The 19,658-nt window shown below is 43.8% G+C and overlaps 2 protein-coding genes across 12 annotated transcripts in view; one reads left to right on the top strand and one right to left on the bottom strand.

Annotated features, from left to right (window-relative positions):
- NKIRAS2 (NFKB inhibitor interacting Ras like 2) overlaps positions 1-19,658 on the bottom strand; it is a 272,510-nt gene that overhangs the window by 177,464 nt on the left and 75,388 nt on the right. The gene's annotated exons all lie outside the window — the stretch shown is intronic.
- The window catches only part of ZNF385C (zinc finger protein 385C), a 154,683-nt gene that overhangs the window by 78,962 nt on the left and 56,063 nt on the right, over positions 1-19,658 (top strand). The window contains exon 1 of one of the 11 annotated variants that reach the window (XM_083582953.1): positions 7,741-7,854. The exons of 9 other annotated variants lie outside the window; for them this stretch is intronic. In XM_083582953.1, coding sequence (XP_083439079.1) covers positions 7,845-7,854 — 10 coding nt within the window. In that variant the 5' untranslated portion in view covers positions 7,741-7,844. Of the gene's footprint in view, positions 1-7,740; positions 7,855-7,884; positions 7,992-19,658 lie in introns of those variants that run through there. One more of the 11 variants, XM_083582952.1, reaches the window with a different exon arrangement.

Here is a 19,658-nt window from a genome sequence, read left to right as displayed (position 1 = left end):
CTTTGACGTGCTTTCGAACTGCTAGGTTGGCAGGAGCAGGGACCGAGCAACGGGAGCTCACCCCGTCGCGGGGGTTTGAATCTGCCGGCCTTCTGATCGGCAAGTCCTAGGCTCTGTGGTTTAACCCACAGCACCACCGTGACACGCTTTTTAGACATGCATCATTTCGCGACACAGTAATTCAGTTTTACTAGCAAACCGGAGGTTAAACTAACCCCTTTCCTGCCCCAGGAGGAGCATTCTCGCGACACACCTACACGCTGCAGCCAGCACATTAACGTGTCGTGACACACAGTTTGGAAAACTCTCCTCTGCTGACTGAGCTGTCAGCAGCTGAAACTGACATTAGGGCAAAAATGTCAGTTTCTGCTGCCACAGAGGGCAGTTTCCTCATTGTTTGTCCGTTTATAAATAGCAATCATACTATTTCGTTATAAGCGACGGAAATAAAAGAATTTGAGGAAACCAGGAAAGTCTCTCCCCACCCTCAATTGCAGGAAGAGAAAATTACCAATTTAAAGGGCAAAACCTGGACACTATTCAAGGGGCAAGTGAGCAGATGTTCATCACAAATCCGCCAGCCGTGTTCATCTGGAAGCAATAAAACGGGCTATACCTACGAGGATAGAACTTCTGATTATTGTTGCAGGGATGCTGAATCAAACTTGTAGGTGAACCAAGGAAGGTTCTAGTGTGTGTGTGTATTAATATAATATTAATATGATACTATTATATAAAATATTAATACTACAATATACTATAACTGTTCAACAGTGGAAAGGTCTCCCTTGGGAGGTTGTGAACTCTTTTTCCTTGGAGGTTTTTAAGCAGATGGTGGACGTCTGTCATGGATGCTTTAGCTGAGATTCCTGCATTGCAGGGGGTTGGACTAGATGACCCTTGCGGTCCCTTCCAGCTCTATGATTCTGTGGTGTGTGTGTGTGTGTGGAGGGGGCATTATTGGTTTGTTTTCGTTCTTATTACGACTATTTATTTTGTGCTTTTTGCCTTGTATTTTTATGCTGAGACCTGTGGATGAAGGGCAGGATGCAAATTTAATAAATAGTAATAATAAATAAGGGACGCGGGTGGCACTGTGGGTTAAACCACAGAGCCTAGGACTTGCTGCTCAGAAGGTCAGTGATTCGAATCCCCACGACGGGGTGAGCTCCCATTGCTCGGTCCCTGCTCCTGCCAACCTAGCAGTTCGAAAGCACGTCAAAGTGCAAGTAGATAAATAGGTACCGCTCCGGCGGGAAGGTAAACGGTGTTTCCGTGCGCTGCTCTGGTTCGCCAGAAGCGGCTTAGTCATGCTGGCCACATGACCCGGAAGCTGTATGCCGGCTCCCTTGGCCAATAAAGCGAGATGAGCGCCGCAACCCCAGAGTCGGCCACGACTGGACCTAATGATCAGGGTTCTCTTTACCTTTACCTTACTAATAAATAAGAATACATACAGGTTGTACCTTGGTTTTTGAATAGCTTAATTCTCAAACGTTTTGGCACCCGAACCCCACCAACCAATCAGAAGCCCAGGCTTTGGTTTCCAAACATTTTGGAAGTCGGACGGACTTCCGGAACGGATTCCGTTTGACTTCCAAGGCACGACTGTGTATGGAGTGTGAGTTCTGAAACAGTAGCATCAAAAGAAAAAGAAGAGGCACAGTAGGTCTGTGACATTTTTAGACAAAGCTCAAATGTATACAAGTTAACCACAGGGACCATTCACAACAGCAGAAGCTGATGACAAATCGTAGCTTTGATATGCTAGTTTTACAACTGTGGTGTTGGGCGGGAGTCCATCGTGCCAATTAATAATAGAAAGCACAATATAGAATAGACGTTCTCACTGAGCTAGAGACTGGTCGTGCCTGACTTCTTGCAGGTTGCCTCTGTCTTAACAGCACAGGTAATTCATTCATAGCCAAGGAATGTTTGCCTTTCAGCAACCTGCTCGGCATCCACATCCGTTAGCTGGTTGGGCGGCTGCCTGATTAGGGGAAGGGGACACTGGATGGACCAGTGGTTTTCATCTGATAACAGAGAAGTCAATGCTTCTATTTAAAAAGAAAGCCTCCCCCCCCCAATCTGAGAGCAGTGCCTTATTTGCTTATGCTCATATGTATTTTAAATCTAAGAAGATATTACTTTCCTTTCCTTGACTTTTTAAACAGCTAAGCAAAAAGGAAAAATCTGTGTGTGTGTGTGTGTGTGTGTGTGTGTGTGTGTGTGTGTGTTTGCTATCAAACACTGCATTTTTGTTCAGTAGGTTTTGCACTTCCTAACACTCAAGATTTCAAGCTGTTAAGAATTCCCTTAGCATTTTGTGCCCTCTCTGATGCTCCCTTTTCCCAGTTGTGCTGTACAGAACTCTTTGAAGCCCTGGGTACAGCAGATCCGTTCGCAGAAGCATGTTCAACTGATTGGTTAGATTAGGTTATTAACTCTATGGAACACTGTCCTTCCTGAGCATGCTTACTTGGAATTAAGTCCCACTGTAGACAATGAATCTTACTTCCCAGTAAGCATGTACAGGATTGCAGTTGAACAATATTTTATTTAGTTAGAGAGGTGCATCCTGATTACCGTATTTTTTGGTCTATAAGACTCACTTTTTCCCTCCTAAAAAGTAAGGGGAAATGTGTGTGCATCTTATGGAGCGAATGCAGGCTGCGCAGCTATCCCAGAAGCCAGAACAGCAAGAGGGATTGCTGCTTTCGCTGCGCAGCAATCCCTCTTGCTGTTCTGGCTTCTGGGATTCAGAATAATTTTTTTCTTGTTTTCCTCCTCCAAAAACTAGGCGCATCTTATGGTCTGGTGCGTCTTATAGAGCGAAAAATACGGTAATCTGGAAGAAGATTTATTTATTTATAAATAAATAAATAAATAGGGGACGCGGGTGGCGCTGTGGGTAAAAGCCTCAGTGCCTAGGACTTGCCGATCGAAAGGTCGGCAGTTCGAATCACCGCGGCGGGGTGTGCTCCCGTCGCTTGGTCCCAGCGCCTGCCAACCTAGCAGTTCGAAAGCACCCCCGGGTGCAAGTAGATAAATAGGGACCGCTTACCGGCGGGAAGGTAAACAGCGTTCCGTGTGTTGCGCTGGCTCGCCAGATGCAGCTTGTCACACTGGCCACGTGACCCGGAAGTGTCTGCGGACAGCGCTGGCTCCTGGCCTCTAGAGTGAGATGAGCGCACAACCCTAGAGTCTGGCAAGACTGGCCCGTACGGGCAGGGGTACCTTTGCCTTTACCTTTAAAGAAAGAAAGAAAGAAAGAAAGAAAGAAAGAAAGAAAGAAAGAAAGAAAGCAGGTATTATAACAATCATCTTGGAAGAGGCATTCTAGAAGGCAGGAATGCCTCTACTGGGGGGTCTACTGTGTACAAGCACTGAGCGACTCAAATGCCCCACATACCAGGGACTAAGCCTTGTTAGACTCAGTACCATTTACTTCTGAGTAGACATGGTTAGCATTGCGCCGCAAAGCACTTAATTGATTTGATTGACAGCTTTAATATTTAGCATGAGGATAGTGTTTCTGAATCAGAATGCGGAGCATGTGAGAATGAAAGACAGGGCCAGACCTCTTGATTTCTACTCTATATTTTCTCTGTCTGCAGCCATATTTTTCCCCCCAAAACAGCAATTCTGTGCATAAGTTTGTATCCGCTTTTAGAAAGCAGAGACTGATTCCTTGCCCTTTCCATGATGAAAGATAGCATATCTCCCTCTCCCTGCCCCCACCCTGGTTCAACACCTGAGTCTTTATTCTGATTGCTGATTCTCCAGTTACAGAGCCAGCAAAAGGCAGGGAGGGGGGGGAGAGCAGGGAGAGGAAGAGAGACATTTCTTTCAGCTTTATTAATTTGGGTCCTAATCTTCTTCCCGATCAACCTGCTCCCCTTCCTATGGCCCCTGGAATGACTAAGCGAAGAAAATTTGCTTGGGGAAGCTAGTGATCTTGGTTGACCCTAGAATTAGGTCTACCAAAATTACTTCTTTTTCCTCTCCAGAATGGATCAGTCAGTCAGTCAGTCAGTCTCCTCCAGATTTGTTAGAGAGGTCTTAAGAAAGTATGTGGACGGATAGACGGACAGACAGCAGGGACTTCGCAGCAGGCATTTCTGAGCAGCAGTTAAAATAAAAGAACCGTATGCAAGGTGCTTATGTACGCTTCAGTGATACTCAACAGAAACACGCACAACCCAACCAGACGCCATATTTTCAGATACTATTTTAGGTCTCTTGATAGGTTTAGCATCTAGATATGTTTCCAGTTTCCTTGCCCCACTGGTAGGACTGTTCCAAGCAGGGTGCTACAGGGCAAGGTTTGCTGGCAAAGCTTGGACACAGCACCTTTAGTCACACTTTGGCGTTTAGTACCACCATCCTGGGGATGCGGGTGGTGCTGTGGGTTAAACCACAGAGCCTAGGACTTGCTGATCAGAAGGTCGGTGGTTCGAATCCCCGCGACGGGGTGAGCTCCCATTGCTTGGTCCCTGCTCCTGCCAACCTAGCAGTTTGAAAGCATGTCAAAGTGAAAGTAGATAAATAGGTACCGCTCCGGCGGGAAGGTAAACGGTGTTTCCGTGCGCTGCTCTGGTTCGCCAGAAGCGGCTTAGTCATGCTGGCCACATGACCTGGAAGCTGTATGCCGGCTCCCTTGGCCAATAAAGCGAGATGAGCGCCGCAACCCCAGAGTCGGTCGCGACTGGACCTAATGGTCAGGGGTTTCTTTACCTTTACTTTACCACCATCCTGATATAGCAGGTGATGCTTTTCCTGGCATGGAGACAGGTCGACGGTTGGGGAAAGGTTTACCTGTGCATGTCAGGTTAGTGTTAAAGGCCCAGGAACAAGATCAGTGACTCATTGGTGGAGCACATATTCCAGGTTCCAGGCCCTGGTAGGAGCTTCTTAAGCCCCCGTGTTAACACTGCTCCACCTCTCCACCCACAAACCTGCTACTATTACAAACCTTTTAACAAAGTGGTCCTTAGGATGCTGTGTGTTTAAAAACATTCCTTTTGTCATTTGTTCTATATAACACATTGGAATCATGACAATAACTGTGTGGGTGGCTAGGCAGGACCTCCATGTTTCAGAGACACCACAGCAGCAGCTGGATAGCTCAGTTGGCTAGCTCATGGTGCTGATAATGCCAAGGTTGCAGGTTCAATCCCTGTGTGAAACAAGTGCATATTCCTGCATTGCAAGAGGTTGGACTGCTATTGGGAGCCGCCGCCGAGACCACATAACACCGGTCTTGAAAGACCTACATTGGCTCCCAGTGCATTTCCGAGCACAATTCAAAGTGTTGGTGCTGACCTTGAAAGCCCTAAATGACCTCGGTCCAGTATACCTGAAGGAGCGTCTCCATCCCCATTGTTCTGCCCGGACACTGAGGTCCAGTGCCGAGGGCCTTTTGGCAGTTCCCTCACTGCAAGAAGCCAAGTTACAGGGAACCAGGCAGAGGGCCTTCTCGGTAGTGGCACCCGCCCCGTGGAACGCCCTCCCACCAGATGTCAAAGAGAAGAACAACTACCAGATTTTTAGAAGACATCTGAAGGCAGCCCTCTTTAGAGAAGCTTTTAATGTTCAACAGACTACTGTATTTTAATACTTTGTTGGAAGCCGCCCAGAGTGACTGGGAAACCCAGCCAGATGGGCGAGGAGTAAATAATAAATTCTATTCTATTCTAGATGATCCTCAAGGTCCCTTCCAACTATGACCCTGTGTATTCTTGCACAAGAGTGGTCTCTCTCGGTGTAGGCCGCCCTGGGGACTCAGCAGATTTTTACCCCAAGTGCAGTAGGAGAAAATGGCAGTCCTTTGTTTCTACGTGAAAAAATAAATAAAGGGGTGGATTTGGCAACACCATTAGGAGTGGTGCAAACTGAGGGATATCCCGTATAATCCTAACAGGTGTGAGGTTACAGTGATTTGCCCAAGGTCTCTGAAGTTGCATCCACACCATCCATTTAAAACACATGGCTTTCCACAAATAATCCTGGGAACTGTAGTTCTGTGGGGGCTGGGGAGTAAACTACAGCTCCCAATAGTCTTCAGAGGAAACCATGTGCTTTAAACGTGATGTAAATGTGACCTCAGTGAGCATTAAGGCAGAGCAGAGATTTGAACCCAGATCTTATTCTACCACATCTAAAGCTCCATTTGCTGTGCCAAGTTGACTCTCTGCTTGGTTACATTTTCAAACAACAGTCCATTGACTGTTGTGACCTGACCTGACCTGAAATTATATAATTTCATACAAAATTGAATGTGCAAAGTGCTCTTGGGCTCTCCTCTCATTCATCCTTGGATCAACCCTGTGAAAGTTCCAAAGCCCATATTAGAGCAATACCTATATTGTTGTTGTTGTTGTTTAGTCGTGTCCGACTCTTTGTGACCCCATGGACCAGAGCACGCCAGGCACTCCTGTCTTCCACTGCCTCCCGCAGTTTGGTCAAACTCATGCTGGTAGTTTCGAGAACACTATCCAGCCATCTCGTCCTCTGTCGTCCCCTTCTCCTTGTGCCCTCCATCTTTCCCAACATCAGGGTCTTTTCCAGGGAGTCTTCTCTTCTCATGAGGTGGCCAAAGTATTGGAGCCTCAGCTTCAGGATCTGTCCTTCCAGTGAGCTCTCAGGGCTGATTTCCTTAAGAATGGATAGCTTCTTGCAGTCCATGGGACTCTCAAGAGTCTCCTCCAGCACCATAATTCAAAAGCATCAATTCTTCGGCAATCAGCCTTCTTTATGGTCCAGCTCTCACTTCCATACATATACATATATATATACACATATATATGTGTGTGTGTGTGTGTGTGTGTGTATGTATATATATATATATATATATATATATATATACACGTATATATACGTATATATACGTATATACATATATTAGGCTAACCAAAATATCACTAAACAGTGTGGGGACTTTTTAGTTCTCCAAACTCTTCAGTATTTCCATTTTACAAATTGAGGGAGAAATGAGGTTCCAGGTGTGGGAGAAACATCCCCAAGGCCACCCACGAAGCCCATGGCTGAATAGACATTTGGTTATTCTGTGGGATGTCATCAGTTCTCACGTGGGCCATTGGCTCAAAGGCACTGCTGCCCAATTACGCAGCGGAACTCATTGCCACATGATCTCCAGTCATTAAAACAACAACAAAAGGATGAGCAAGTTGAGCTTTCAGATGGGGAAGGAAGGCCATCAACAGCTGTTAACTGCTGTCCAGTTGAACTGAAGTGTCAGTGAATGCTTTTTAAAAATAACAAGGTCATATGAAGTCTTTTGAGTGTGCGTGCGTGGCTGAAAGTTGTTGGTTTTTGTTTTCGTTTTGCTTTTGGCAGCGTTTCTTAGCCAGGTTTGTTTTAGTGGCGAAAGAATACTGTCTGCGTCTTCTTTCGCCTTTCAAAGAAGCTAAAAGAGTGGTGGGTGTTTTCTGAACCCCCCTTCCTCTTTCATCTCCCGCCCCCCTCCCGCACGCTTCCCCCCCACCCCACCCCACCATCCAATTTCGATGTTAATGCCTCATCTTTGTTTGCGCGGACCTCTGCTGAGAGCAGTTACGGAGGCTAATTTTTCCATCTGTCCTGCTTGGGCCAGCGACTGGGAAAGCGTGGCTGCCGTTCCCTCCTTTAGGGCACTGATCAGCCGAGCGTTAAGCTTTTAATTGAGGTGTAAGTGTATCGGCTCAAGGGGGGAGGCAGTGGTCGGCGGGGGGTGGCGCGCTGGCGCAGCAGTTGCGCGCCGCGCGTCTCGGCGAAGCAGCAGCAGCACACAGCGGCGCCTTGGCGAACCCGAAGAAGCGGCCAGCTCTCCAAGCTCCGTTGCGATGCTGCTAGGTGAGTGCCGCGCAACTTTCTTCCCACCGCCTCCTGCTTTTGGATGAAAACTGTGCCGATTGCATGTGTCTCTGTCCCCTCTCCTCCTCTCCAACCCCGCCATCCCAATGGAAAGCAGTGTCGTGTGAATTTAGGAGGTGAGTGTTTTTTCTTTCCCCCGGTGTGCGTGTGTGTGCGCGCGCGAGTTGGTGTGATTGTAGAGGTTTTGGCAGCCCAGGAGGGCATCGGTGCCCTCACCTGCTTCGCCTTATTGCCCCCAGAGTGGGGTGTTTATACAAGGCAGAAAAAAAAAGGCTCAAGGGGAGTCCTTAGGAAAGGTTTAAGTGGCATCCTGTAGGCAGAGAGGGTGGAGGTTTTTTAGCCGGTTGCGAAGAGGTTGAGAGCGCTTCCATCGGAGTTTTTTGAAACCAGGACATTCCCTGAACTGTTTGGCGAAGCCTAGGTGTTCCCTACTTCTAAGATGCGTATGTTCTCCTTGAGCCTACCTTTTGTGCATTTCACGCAGCCATCCTTTACATGTTAAGGGCAACCCAAGTTGACTTTCCCACTGGCGGCAGCGGCCGCTGTCTTCTTGTATCACTTTTGTGAATGTTCCTGCATCACTTTTGATGGCAAATTGCCAGATCCTTAAAAAGCCTTTTGCAAGGCGATGGATTGCAGGGTGCAGTGGAGTTTTGATCCAAGTACAGGTGAGAATATTGGTTAGATCAAGTCTGCATGTTCAGATCGACTAAAAAAATTAAGCGGCTCACATATGTTTGTGGGTGTTTCCGTTGGTCCTAAGTGATGTTGTGAGCACATTGGACGCTATCGTCAGAATCCATTCTCTTCTGTTTTCCTTTTCGTCCCCGTCCCCCCCATATTTTGGATCCTTGTCCCCTTTCCTTTCTGCACTCTGCCTTATTCCTCTTCCCATTTTCTTAGGCTTTAAGCTAGCATATTAATTCAGGGCACAGTCTGCATGATAGAATGAAACAGGGTGAGGAAATGATTCAATTGCCAAAAAAAAAAAAAAAAATGTGTGCAGCATCTTTAAAAATAACTGCTGTTTATGCATGATTCTAAACTAAAATCAGATCAAATATTAATTTAATAATCCAGGCCAGATTTAGAAATGCACCATTTTTGCCTCATCTAGGATGAATTCAGTTTTTAAAAAATAAAAAATCTAAGGTGGAATATATGGGAAATATCTGTTTTTTCCCCTAGCACGGACAAAAAGAATTCTGCGACGAGGAGCACAGGAATTCATTGACTGCCTTTATGTCCCTCCATTTAATAACATGCTTTCCTCATAAAACAAAGTGAGCATTGTCACTTTTGATGCACCCTTGTTTTCCAGAATCCTCTTTTGTGGAAAACACATTCATACGCTCTCAGTCTTTCCCCACATCTTGATTACAAGTAGGGTTTGAGTGGGGCTTTTGTTGGGCTAAACGCAGGTTCTAGTCCTGCTAGAGAAATCAAAACGAAAGCAGACAAGGGCCCCCAGTTTACCCTTTGCTCTCCTGATTTCTCTGCAGCTCCGGAGCACTTTGCGGCATTTCCTGGGCTTTTTTTGTGGTGGGGGCTGTTATACATTGGTGATGGTAATTGCAATTATTTATTGATTGCTTGGCCTGGGATGGAATGCAATTCCGCAGCATGGATTAGTGCGTGTATATGTGCGTGTGTGCACAAAAACCTGGGAGGTGATAAAGCACGGGTGGCAAGAACACGATTAAACGGCTTGGGATCTTGGGGTCCGTTTTGGATTCCTCTGCTTTTGGTGGCCAGATAGGCACTGCTGAAAGAGCAGCGTCTAAGGAGCTGCAGTGCACATTTCTGCCCCCATACATGTGCCAATAGGGGATTGTTTAGCAGGTTTTGCACCAGTACCACCTTTAGCTTTCGCTTGTGTGGTTGATATGGCTTTTATGATATGAGATTTCGGTCCATCTCCTTGCTGTACTTGTTAGTCTGGAGAGGCAGTTGCCATTCTGAACAGTGTACGTGTATTGCATATACGTGACATAGAGAAAGCGAAATAAAAATCTCTCCCCCCATCCCTCTTTCTGTGCTCATTTTGCTCAGATCTGTCCAGTTGTTGTATACGTGTGTGCCTATTTATAAGATCACCGAGTCTAAGAAAGTCAACCATCTTCTTCATTTGGGCCCTTTTGGACGGCGCTATTTTTCACTGGCAGTGTTGCATGTCAGCTGTCTCGCATGGATCGCTTTAATTTCTCGAATAATCTGAAATGTAATCCATGCCGCCCGCCCTTGTCTCACATGGAGCAGCCTTTCCTCATATTCCTGGGATGCGGAACCATTGCTGAGATAATATATCTGGAAATATTTGCCAGGTCCTGTTTGCTTTGGTTTCCTCTTTGCTCGCTTGTTGTCGGGAAGCATATCAGAAAAACAGATACCCCAGATCTTTGGAAGAAAAGAAAAGAACATAACCTGCAACATAACCTTGGGGGGGGGGCAAGGAATGCACATTTCCCCCTGCTGAAATGACAAATTCAAAATGGGGGAATTTCCCCTTTTGTTGTATTAGATTTTTAAAAACTTATTTAAAAAGACCACAGTATAGCATTAATGACCTTTGCTGGGGGGGGGGAATGATTTGTGGTGAGCGCATTTTAAAAGATAGTCTTACATTTGAACAAAAGGTCTGTATTTTATCACACACACAAAAGAAACAAAGTGTGGTTTTCTTTTATAATTTCTTTAAAATTGAAAAATAGCTTTGGGTTCCTTTTCTCTAGTCTGTATGTATAATAACGTATTTTCAAGCACTGATTTGCTGTGCTAAGTGTCCAAATACAGGAACAGTATGCCGGGCGGAGAGGAGGGGATATGAATTCAGCAATCTGACGATGCCTCTGGAAACCTATATTTTCCCCAACAGAGAGCTATGTGCCACCCCTGGTTTATACACCAATCATGGATACAGCAGCAGGATGTATCCATCAGTCTCCTGTTCTTCTGATCTTTTTGATCAGGATGATTATATAGGGGCATGTCCATATATAAAAGTTTGCAATGTGCTGTGCTGTGGTTGCTGAAAGGACTGAAGAGGCATGGGGCACATTGCAGAAAGCGATATTGATGTCCTTGCATTTAGACCAGTGGTGCATGCGTGTTTGAAATAACGTTGCTGATCTAATCAGCCTTTCTCAAGAAAGCTAGAGAAATCTGCAGAAATTGACTATGCAACAAGGGTCCAATGACATCGTTTAACAAATTAATATAAAATGCGCACTAAATGAATGAAAGGAACAAAGTAGATAACCCTTGTGTCTTTAACCAGGCCAGATTAATTTGCTGCATTGGTATACAAGCTTAAGAACCCATTGGTTAGAATAGTAAGGTAGCAGAATTGTGTTTGTGCGTAATATCTAGTATATGAAAACACGCTGAATTGCAATGATTGAAAAATTGTCATTGCTTATAAAGCTTTTTTTTAAAGAAACAAAGAAGCTTTTCCTTTAGCAAGATCAAGGAAAAAAGAACAGATTTTACCATATATTAAGGAGATATTCCAATGAAATGCAACCAGGCAGCTCAAAAAATAATATTAATAATAATAAACCACATATTTTTATGTATATCAGTGTATTGATACAGTGGTGCCTCTTTTTCCAGGCCTTTTCTGAGCATCTATATATATATATTATCATATCGTATATATATATCTCATATCTCTCTCATATATATATATATATATATATATATATATATATATATATGAATGAGAATGGCTGCCCCTGGCCATTGGGAAGGAGATGCTCAGAAAAGGCCTGGATGAAACCTCAGGAGCTGTAATGGAAGGAAAGAGAGAAAATTAGCTAGCGGTAGCTTGCATGAGTGGGAGCTCTGCTTGCTTTTGAGAGGTTCTGCTCTTGTGCTGTAGCTTTTCTCACAGGCCTTTCCTAAGGGTCCCTCGACCCCCCCAGGAGTGGCTTTGGGGACCAGTTTCAAGGGGCTGTTGTGGGTGAAGAGGGCAGGAAAGTCATGTTGCATGCACTAGTACATAATTTTTAGATACACAATCCCATATCTTCTCCAGAGTTCACTATCACAAGATGTGAAGATGGCATGAAACATATCGGGCATGCATTCTCCCCCCGCCCCCCCCATGCCCGTGCATTTTAATCATGTAAGAAAGTTGTCAGTTTGGCTCCCAGTATTATCAGTTTCCTTACTCATTTACAGAAATGAGTGTCCATAATTGTAGACATTCATTGTCTGAAACAGAGCAGGGCAAAAGACAAACAAACCACAATTCCTTTGGATATAAAACAGCATTGAAGGTTAATTTGTGATAAAATTACAGTGGGAAATATTACAGGTTTGTGTTTCCTTAATTTTGTGTGTGCGAAAGGCTTGAACTGATTTGAAACTTTATCTGATTAATATAAATTTTAGGGTTTGCCATAAAGCCTAATGAATTATCATATGGGGATAATTATGCAGTTTTTTTTTCCAAAAGGAAGCCCTACTGAACCCAGTGGGAATTACTCTCAAGTAAGTTTACACACCATTGCAGAATAAATCTTTTAAAGTTTACTAGCATAGAATTGGATCAAAGTGTCCCAGATCTGTTTTCTTTGTCAACATATTTTGATTGTAATGTTGAAACATTCTCAATTCCTGCTTGTTGTTTTCCCACGTCTAATAATGAACTGTTCCCTTTCTCCAAGAAGGCAAAAAACTTCCTTGTTCCCCCACTCCTTTCAGGGGCACTTTTAAATTTATTTTCACATTACACATTTCTATACTACAATGTTTTGCATCTGTAAGCAGTGTACATAAAAACAGTCTTCTTAATATTAGACAAAACTGTCATTTATATAACCTAGTTCTTCAATACTAGATGATATTTTTGCTTGACCTTATTTCGGCTAAAACCATTCCCCCCCCCCAGTGTTTCGCACCCAACCATTTATTCTGAGAAGGTAATATTGCTTTTTCAACCTTCCAAATGTGCAGTGCAGAATAAACGGCTATCTGCAAAGTCAGAAGCTTATACAATGTTGTCAACGGGCTGTTTGCAAGGTTACGTTAGTAGTTGCTGCACACATTTTCATCACTTGTAACCAAGCTATGTACTGATGATTATGCTTGAAGAAGAGGTGTATTCTGAAGAAGAGGTGTATTTTATTACAGGTGTATTCTGCAACATGTTCTTGGTGGATTCATTACAGTGGTACCTCGTGTTAAGTACTTAATTCGTTCCGGAGGTCCGTACTTAACCTGAAACTGTTCTTAACCTGAAGCACTACTTTAGCTAATGGGGCCTCCTGCTGCTGGCGCACCGCCGGAGCACGATTTCTGTTCTCATCCTGAAGCAAAGTTCTTAACCTGAAGCACTATTTCTGGGTTAGCAGAGGCTGTAACCTGAAATGTATGTAACCTGAAGCGTATGTAACCCGAGGTACCACTGTATTCTATTTTATTAGTTGTTCTGTGATGCTTCCCCAGTGTAACCATGACATTGCTGTCCAGAGGGTCTACAGTGCAGCTAAATCAGAACAACCACCTTACCTTAACCTCACCCACCAATATTTGTGGCATGAAAATTATGGGATTTCAGCAGGAAGTTACAGGATGTGCACCAACTGGAAATGAAGCAGTGTGGCTGTGATTCCAGCATTCAGGAGGTTGTACTAGATTGCTTCTTTCACCTCTAATATTCAATGATTCTAAACTTCTGCTGCAGGTGGAAGGAATATTTTCTACCTTCTGAGGTTTCCCAGAACGTCAGCCTCTGGACACGTGACTGAGCATTCACACAAGCAGCTCGGTCCATGAGAAGGGGGCTGGGGAGAGAAAGAAACAAAGGCTTGGGACCTTAAAATTCAGTCCTACGTTCCTCAACCAGTCCCCCACTCTCTGCTCCTGTTGAATCAGAAACTCTCCTGTAGCAATTTGGGCAGACTTCTTCTGTGGAGCAGCAGATCTAGGGGGATTAGCATAATTCTTCTGTCTTGTTATACAATATGACTTTGTTTTCTGCATAATGCTGTCGGAATTAACCATGCTTCCAGATATTCACCCTCCAGCATTTTCGGAAATTTTGCAGCAAAGTCCACAAAGATGAAGTTGTAACTAGGAGCATATGTGATGGTGTTTGGCAAAAATGAGTTTTGAGCTGCTTTGCCTAGCCATTGTGCATCAAATGACCTTGCCTAAAGAGATGATTTAGGAGACTAGGGGAATAAACCCTGCTGTCCAGGCAAGGATAGTATTCTTTTTCATATATATATATATATTATTAAATTTTCTGTTTTACAATTTCAAATGTTCATTTTACATCCTTAAGATATCAATGACTTCCCTTCTTCTCTTTCCATGGTTCATTTTACATATCTTAAATCCCCGCATATTTTACAAAAATGATACCAATCAGTTTTCAGTTTATTACATCCACCAAAACGTATTTGCACTGTTGAATTTATCTTAATGCTGCCATCATTTTCAGCTGTACACAATTATTTTCCATATATTCAATAAACGTTTTCCAATCTTCTTTAAACGTATGTTCTTCTTGTTCTCTTATTCTATATGTTAAGTCTTCAAGTTGTGCATATTCTGTCACTTAAGTTGCCATCCTTCGGTTGGGCTTTCCATTTTTGGGCTTACAAAACACCAACCTCAGTTGTTGCATACATAAATAACTTTTTCTGGGGATTTCAGTCCGAATTATCCCCAACTCTGGTTTTTTTGGGAAAGTAATTTAAACATTTTTTCCCCAATTCATTATAGATCATTTCCCAGGCAAGGATAATATTCAGAACTTTCTAATGTTATATCAAAGAAAACTATTTTCTTCAGAATCTTTGAATTGCTGATATTGCCAGAAATTTAGTGTTATTTAGAGAATTGTCAGTGTTTCACTATTGCTCTTCCTAAGCCTACAGCTGTTTGCAGACCATATATTTAAAGCATGCTTACACATTCTCCCCACCCCAAGAATCCTGGGAACTGTAGTTTGTTAAGGGTGCTGGGAACGGTAGCTCTGTTAGGGGCAAACTACAATTCTCAGGATTCTTGTGCGGGTGCTTTAAAATATATGTGGTTTTCACAGCCTTAATGTTGATTCAGGTTATCCATTTAATAGTTATCTTAACAAATTTAGATCAGAAGTCTCAACAGCAGCAGCAGCAGCAACAACAACAACAACATTTTAGCTTAGTGGGGTTTTCACCTTTTCTTAAAACCCCAAAGGGAATATCTATTGGAAATGTTTCAACATGAACATCTGGTTGCTAATTGCAGCCACTCAACAGGCACTCTGAGAAAAGGTGTTTCATAAATCTGTTGACTAGCTCCTAGCAATCTCCTTTAGAACAGAGATAATTTAGCTTAATAATAATAATAATACCCAACCCAAGGACAAGAGCTATAATATTTTAGAGCTTGGCTCTTGTAGGATTGATTCCTTTGGACCATCCAGCACAGAAACGGTGTCTAAGCTGCTCAAAGTATTTTGCCGTTGCCATTGCAAAGTACGGTATCTTTCTGTCTACCTTCTGCCTTCTCTTTCCATCCAGTAGTTCTTTTGACTGTAACAAACTGAGAAGGTTATAATTTACAGATTAAACCCTTCCCAGAATGGGAGCTGTATCCTCTATCTTTGATCCAGGGAAGAAAGGAAGGGGTATATTTTTTTTACTTTCTCATGAAGCACAGTCTCTCCCTCTTTGCCTCCCCATCCCCACAAAAACAAATTGGTGGAAACAGAGACCAACATTGCTGCAGGGGTTAGAAGAGACTGAGCTTGAATTGGACAATTACCTCTTCCTTTTTCCTCTTTTTGAGTTTCCTAGTTCTTCCTGCCCCGGGTCAAGATTAAGCTTGCTCCCCTCTCTTGATGAGTTCCACATTATGTACCTGTCACAGAGATGCATTCTTTAGCACAGATGAGTCAAATTTTTGGTCCATTGGTTCCTGTGAATGCTGAAGGTTTTAGCGATGTGTTGGGCCTATCAAGGACACTAATCTCCTTTGAATCCTGGGGCACCACCCAGGTGCCTCAAATCCGGCATCCCAAACTCTGTCTACCTTACTTGTCTTGTTGTGAGTGGGGAGCTTATCAGTGGAATATGAGGCTGCAATCCTATACCCCTCACCTTGGAAACTCAGTAGGGTTTGCTTCCAGCTATATTTGTAAAGATTGCTCTGTTGATTGCAATTAGGACCACTGGTTTCAGACCTAAAACCTTGTGGTTCTTGCTCTTTTTTTGTAGAATATTTGGGAATGTGGGGGCTTCACCTTGGTCATCAGCCCAGAAAGGACAACTAATTTTGGACCAACCCACTAAAAAATGGTACTTACTCTTCTTACACTCAGCATGCTTTCAGTAGAAAATTGCACTGATTTTTATACCAGTTTAAGGGTTCATCTAGACTTCCCCTTGTCCCACTTCTTTGTCCCGGGAAAAGAAGGTCCCAACCTTTACTGCTGAATTGGAGCAAATGTCAATCAGGTTTTTCATGGATTGGTGTTTGCTCTGATTCAGCGCTAAAAAGCGTGTTTTCCTGGGGAAAGCAGTGGGGCAAACAGAAAACTGCTCGGACCCATGCTTTCTAGGCACGGGGAAAGCAGAAATGTGGACGCCATGGGTTTCTCCAAGGTTCTTGGGAGTTATAGATTGGCAAAGGTGCTGGAACTTATCTTTAAGAGATTTTCTGCTCACAGAACGTCAGTATCTAGCTTCCTCATGGAGATGGCAAGGTGGTTGGTATCTGTCTGTCTTGGGAGACAATGGAGGAGTGCGCCTTTGGAGGTGAAGTCAGATTGTTGGAGAGTTACAGTGCCTGCTATGGCTGTAGAGACAGATGTGGGAGAAACATGTTCTGTTGCAACTGGGGCAAATGAAAGCATCTGGTAGGGCTGCTGCAGATACACCATGGCAGTGTGGTGTAGTGGTCAAGAGCGGTAGACTCGTAATCTGGTGAACCGTCTCCACTTCTCCACATGCAGCTGCTGGGTGACCTTGGGCTAGTCACACTTCTTTGACGTCTCTCAGCCCCACTAACCTCATAGAGTGTTTGTTTTGGGGGAGGAAGGGAAAGGAGAATGTTAGCTGCTTTGAGATTCCTTCGGGTTGTGATAAAGCAGGATATCAAATCCAAACTACTACTACTACTACTACTACTACTACTACTACTACTATTCTTCTTCTTCTTCTTCTTCTTCTTCTTCTTCTTCTTCTTCTTCTTCTTCTTCTTCTTCTTCTTCTTTTGTCTGTACTTCTCCCAGTAGTCATTCTTCCTCTGGCCATTGCCATGGTACTATGAAACCAATGTAAGTCTTTGCAGACATACATTCAAACTCTTCTTTTTCAGCTTGCACAATCCTTTAGGGACTCAGATCCCAAGTGAGCCATTTCTCTTTGGGATCCGGTAATGATGCTATGTCCTTCTGCTGGAATTTACATAAAAAGAGTCCTGATGTATCTGACTAAAGATCCAGTTGGTTCAGCAACATTTCCCCAGCAGTGGAAATCCAGAAGCAGAGTCTGAAAGCTTTGTGCAAAATTCCCCCCCCCGCCCCCAATTTGGTATGTAGAGGTATAATGCTTCTTTGCAGCTATCCTGGCTGTTTATAGACAAATTCTTAGAATTATCCCCCCTTTTAATATTCTTTCAAGTCACCTAAGCCATAACCACATATTGTAGTGCAAGGATCCTCACACTTTCTACCCCCAGTGCTCACTGGAGACCCCAGAAAATCCCTATTCTGGAGCCTGATAATACATTTCCAGATCTCTGTTCCAGGGCACTTTTACAACCATGATGGAGCATTGCAGACCCTCCAGGTGTCCCTATTTTCCAGGGACAGTCCTAGATTTACAGAAGCCGTCTCGGTTTCTGATTTGATCCCAGAATGTCCCTCTTTTCTTTAGGATGTCCCTATTTTAATTGGAGAAATGCTGGTGGGTATGGAGTTATGCAACCCCTGAGCCAAGGAGGTACGTAACTATGCAACCTTTAGAAAACATCTGAAGGCAGTCCTGTATAGGAAAGGTTTTTTAAAAAATGTTTAATGTTTTATTATGTTTTTATATATGTCAGATGGGTGTGGTATAAATAATAAAATTGTTATTATTATGGAATAGGACGTCCCTCTTTTCATCGGAGAAATGTTGGAAGGTATGAGCATGTGCTTTGCATGAATAAGGTTGCAGTTCCAATCCTTGGCCTCTTCAAGAAGGCCTGGGAAAGACCCCTGGTCTGCTACCACTGAGAGCTACAGTCAGGCAGCATGGGCAGATTCTATACAAGGCAGCTTCCGATTTACCTATGTTCACTTCTGCACCCTTCTTGCAGTTTCTGTTTGAGGAGAAGTCACCCAAGTCCATACTGGGCAGATGGGGATGCAGTCAAAATGGAGTATCCTTGTCAGAAGCATTCTTTGTTTCAACGCAGCATCTTCTCTATGCTAGCTTGACAGAATATGGCCAGCAGCTCCTGTAGCTACCCTGAAGATGCTGTCACCAGCACGGATCACTGAGCCGGCTGCAACTGGGGACCACGTGATGCAGGCTAAAAACATATTCTGCCTCTACGAAGCTGGCGTAACCAAAAGGCTCCCACAAATCTCTTTCCTGATGCTCAAGGTATAGGGGCACAGTTTTCACAGAATGGCCTGAGAATTTGGGAGATGTGGTGGCCCATTATTAAAAAAGGAGTGGACTCTTAGCATGATATGAGCACATAATGCGGCAGAGTAGCAGTTCTGCGCCTGGCTTCGCTGTGTCCTATTTCATTAAACTCTTTTGTGACAAATTGCAAAGGGTAAGGCGGGAGGGACAGGGGAAGAGAGGTTGGGGTGGTTCTTTTAGTGCCTTCAAAAATAATAAATGCTGTTTTTAAAATGCATATCTAAAATATAACATACCTAAGATATTAGAGACCTTTTTAAACAGTTATAGCAAGACTGGTGTTGGTACAAGAGCACCCAAAATCAGAAAAGAGATTCAGTTTCCCATAAATCTGTGTGTCTTCATAGCGAGAATTTGGAATCAGGCAGCAATTTTCTCTTCTGACCTGTATTCATCACAATTGCCTCATTACATCTGTATTCACATACATATAAATCATTCTTGTACCACTTGAACAGCTCCCTCCCAAAAAATCCTGAAGACTGTAGTTTGTTAGGGGGCTGGGAATTGCACGTCAAAGTGCAAGTAGATAAATAGGTACCCCTCCGGCGGGAAGGTAAACGGCGTTTCCGTGCACTGCTCTGGTTCGCCAGAAGTGGCTTAGTCATGCTGGCCACATGACCCAGAAGCTTTACGCTGGCTCCCTCGGCCAATAAAGCGAGATGAGTGCTGCAACCCCAGAGTCGGCCACGACTGGACCTAATGGTCAGGGGTCCCTTTACCTTTTTAACAGCTGTCAGAACCTTTAAACTACCGTTCCCAGGATTCTTTTGGGGAAGCCATGAATGCTAAAATATTGCTTTGAATGTGTGGTGTTGAGGTGATGGAGTGTTTTGGGACTGGGAATAGGTTGTGCTCCTTTTGTCCTCCATACAAACAACATTCTCTAACCTCCTGATCAGTTTTTCATGCACCCAAGCCAAGGGACATCAGGCCGTCATTGTGTTGGGGTTTTTTTTTTCTATTCAATAAGGCTACAACCTGGGGATTTTCTCCCCCCCCCTCCCATAATATTTATTAGGTTTCTTACAAATATAACACATACTGTAAAACAAATAAAAGTAAAGTAAAAATAGAAATAAAACAAATAAAGCAAATAACAAGAAAAGTTAGAACAACAGACACATAAACACAATACAAATT

Source organism: Podarcis filfolensis (assembly GCF_964270895.1).
Source record: "Podarcis filfolensis genome assembly, chromosome: 13".
Taxonomy (NCBI): Eukaryota; Metazoa; Chordata; class Lepidosauria; order Squamata; family Lacertidae; genus Podarcis; species Podarcis filfolensis.
The sequence above is the reverse complement of the archived record's forward strand: the minus strand, read 5'-3'. Positions and strand labels throughout refer to the sequence as shown.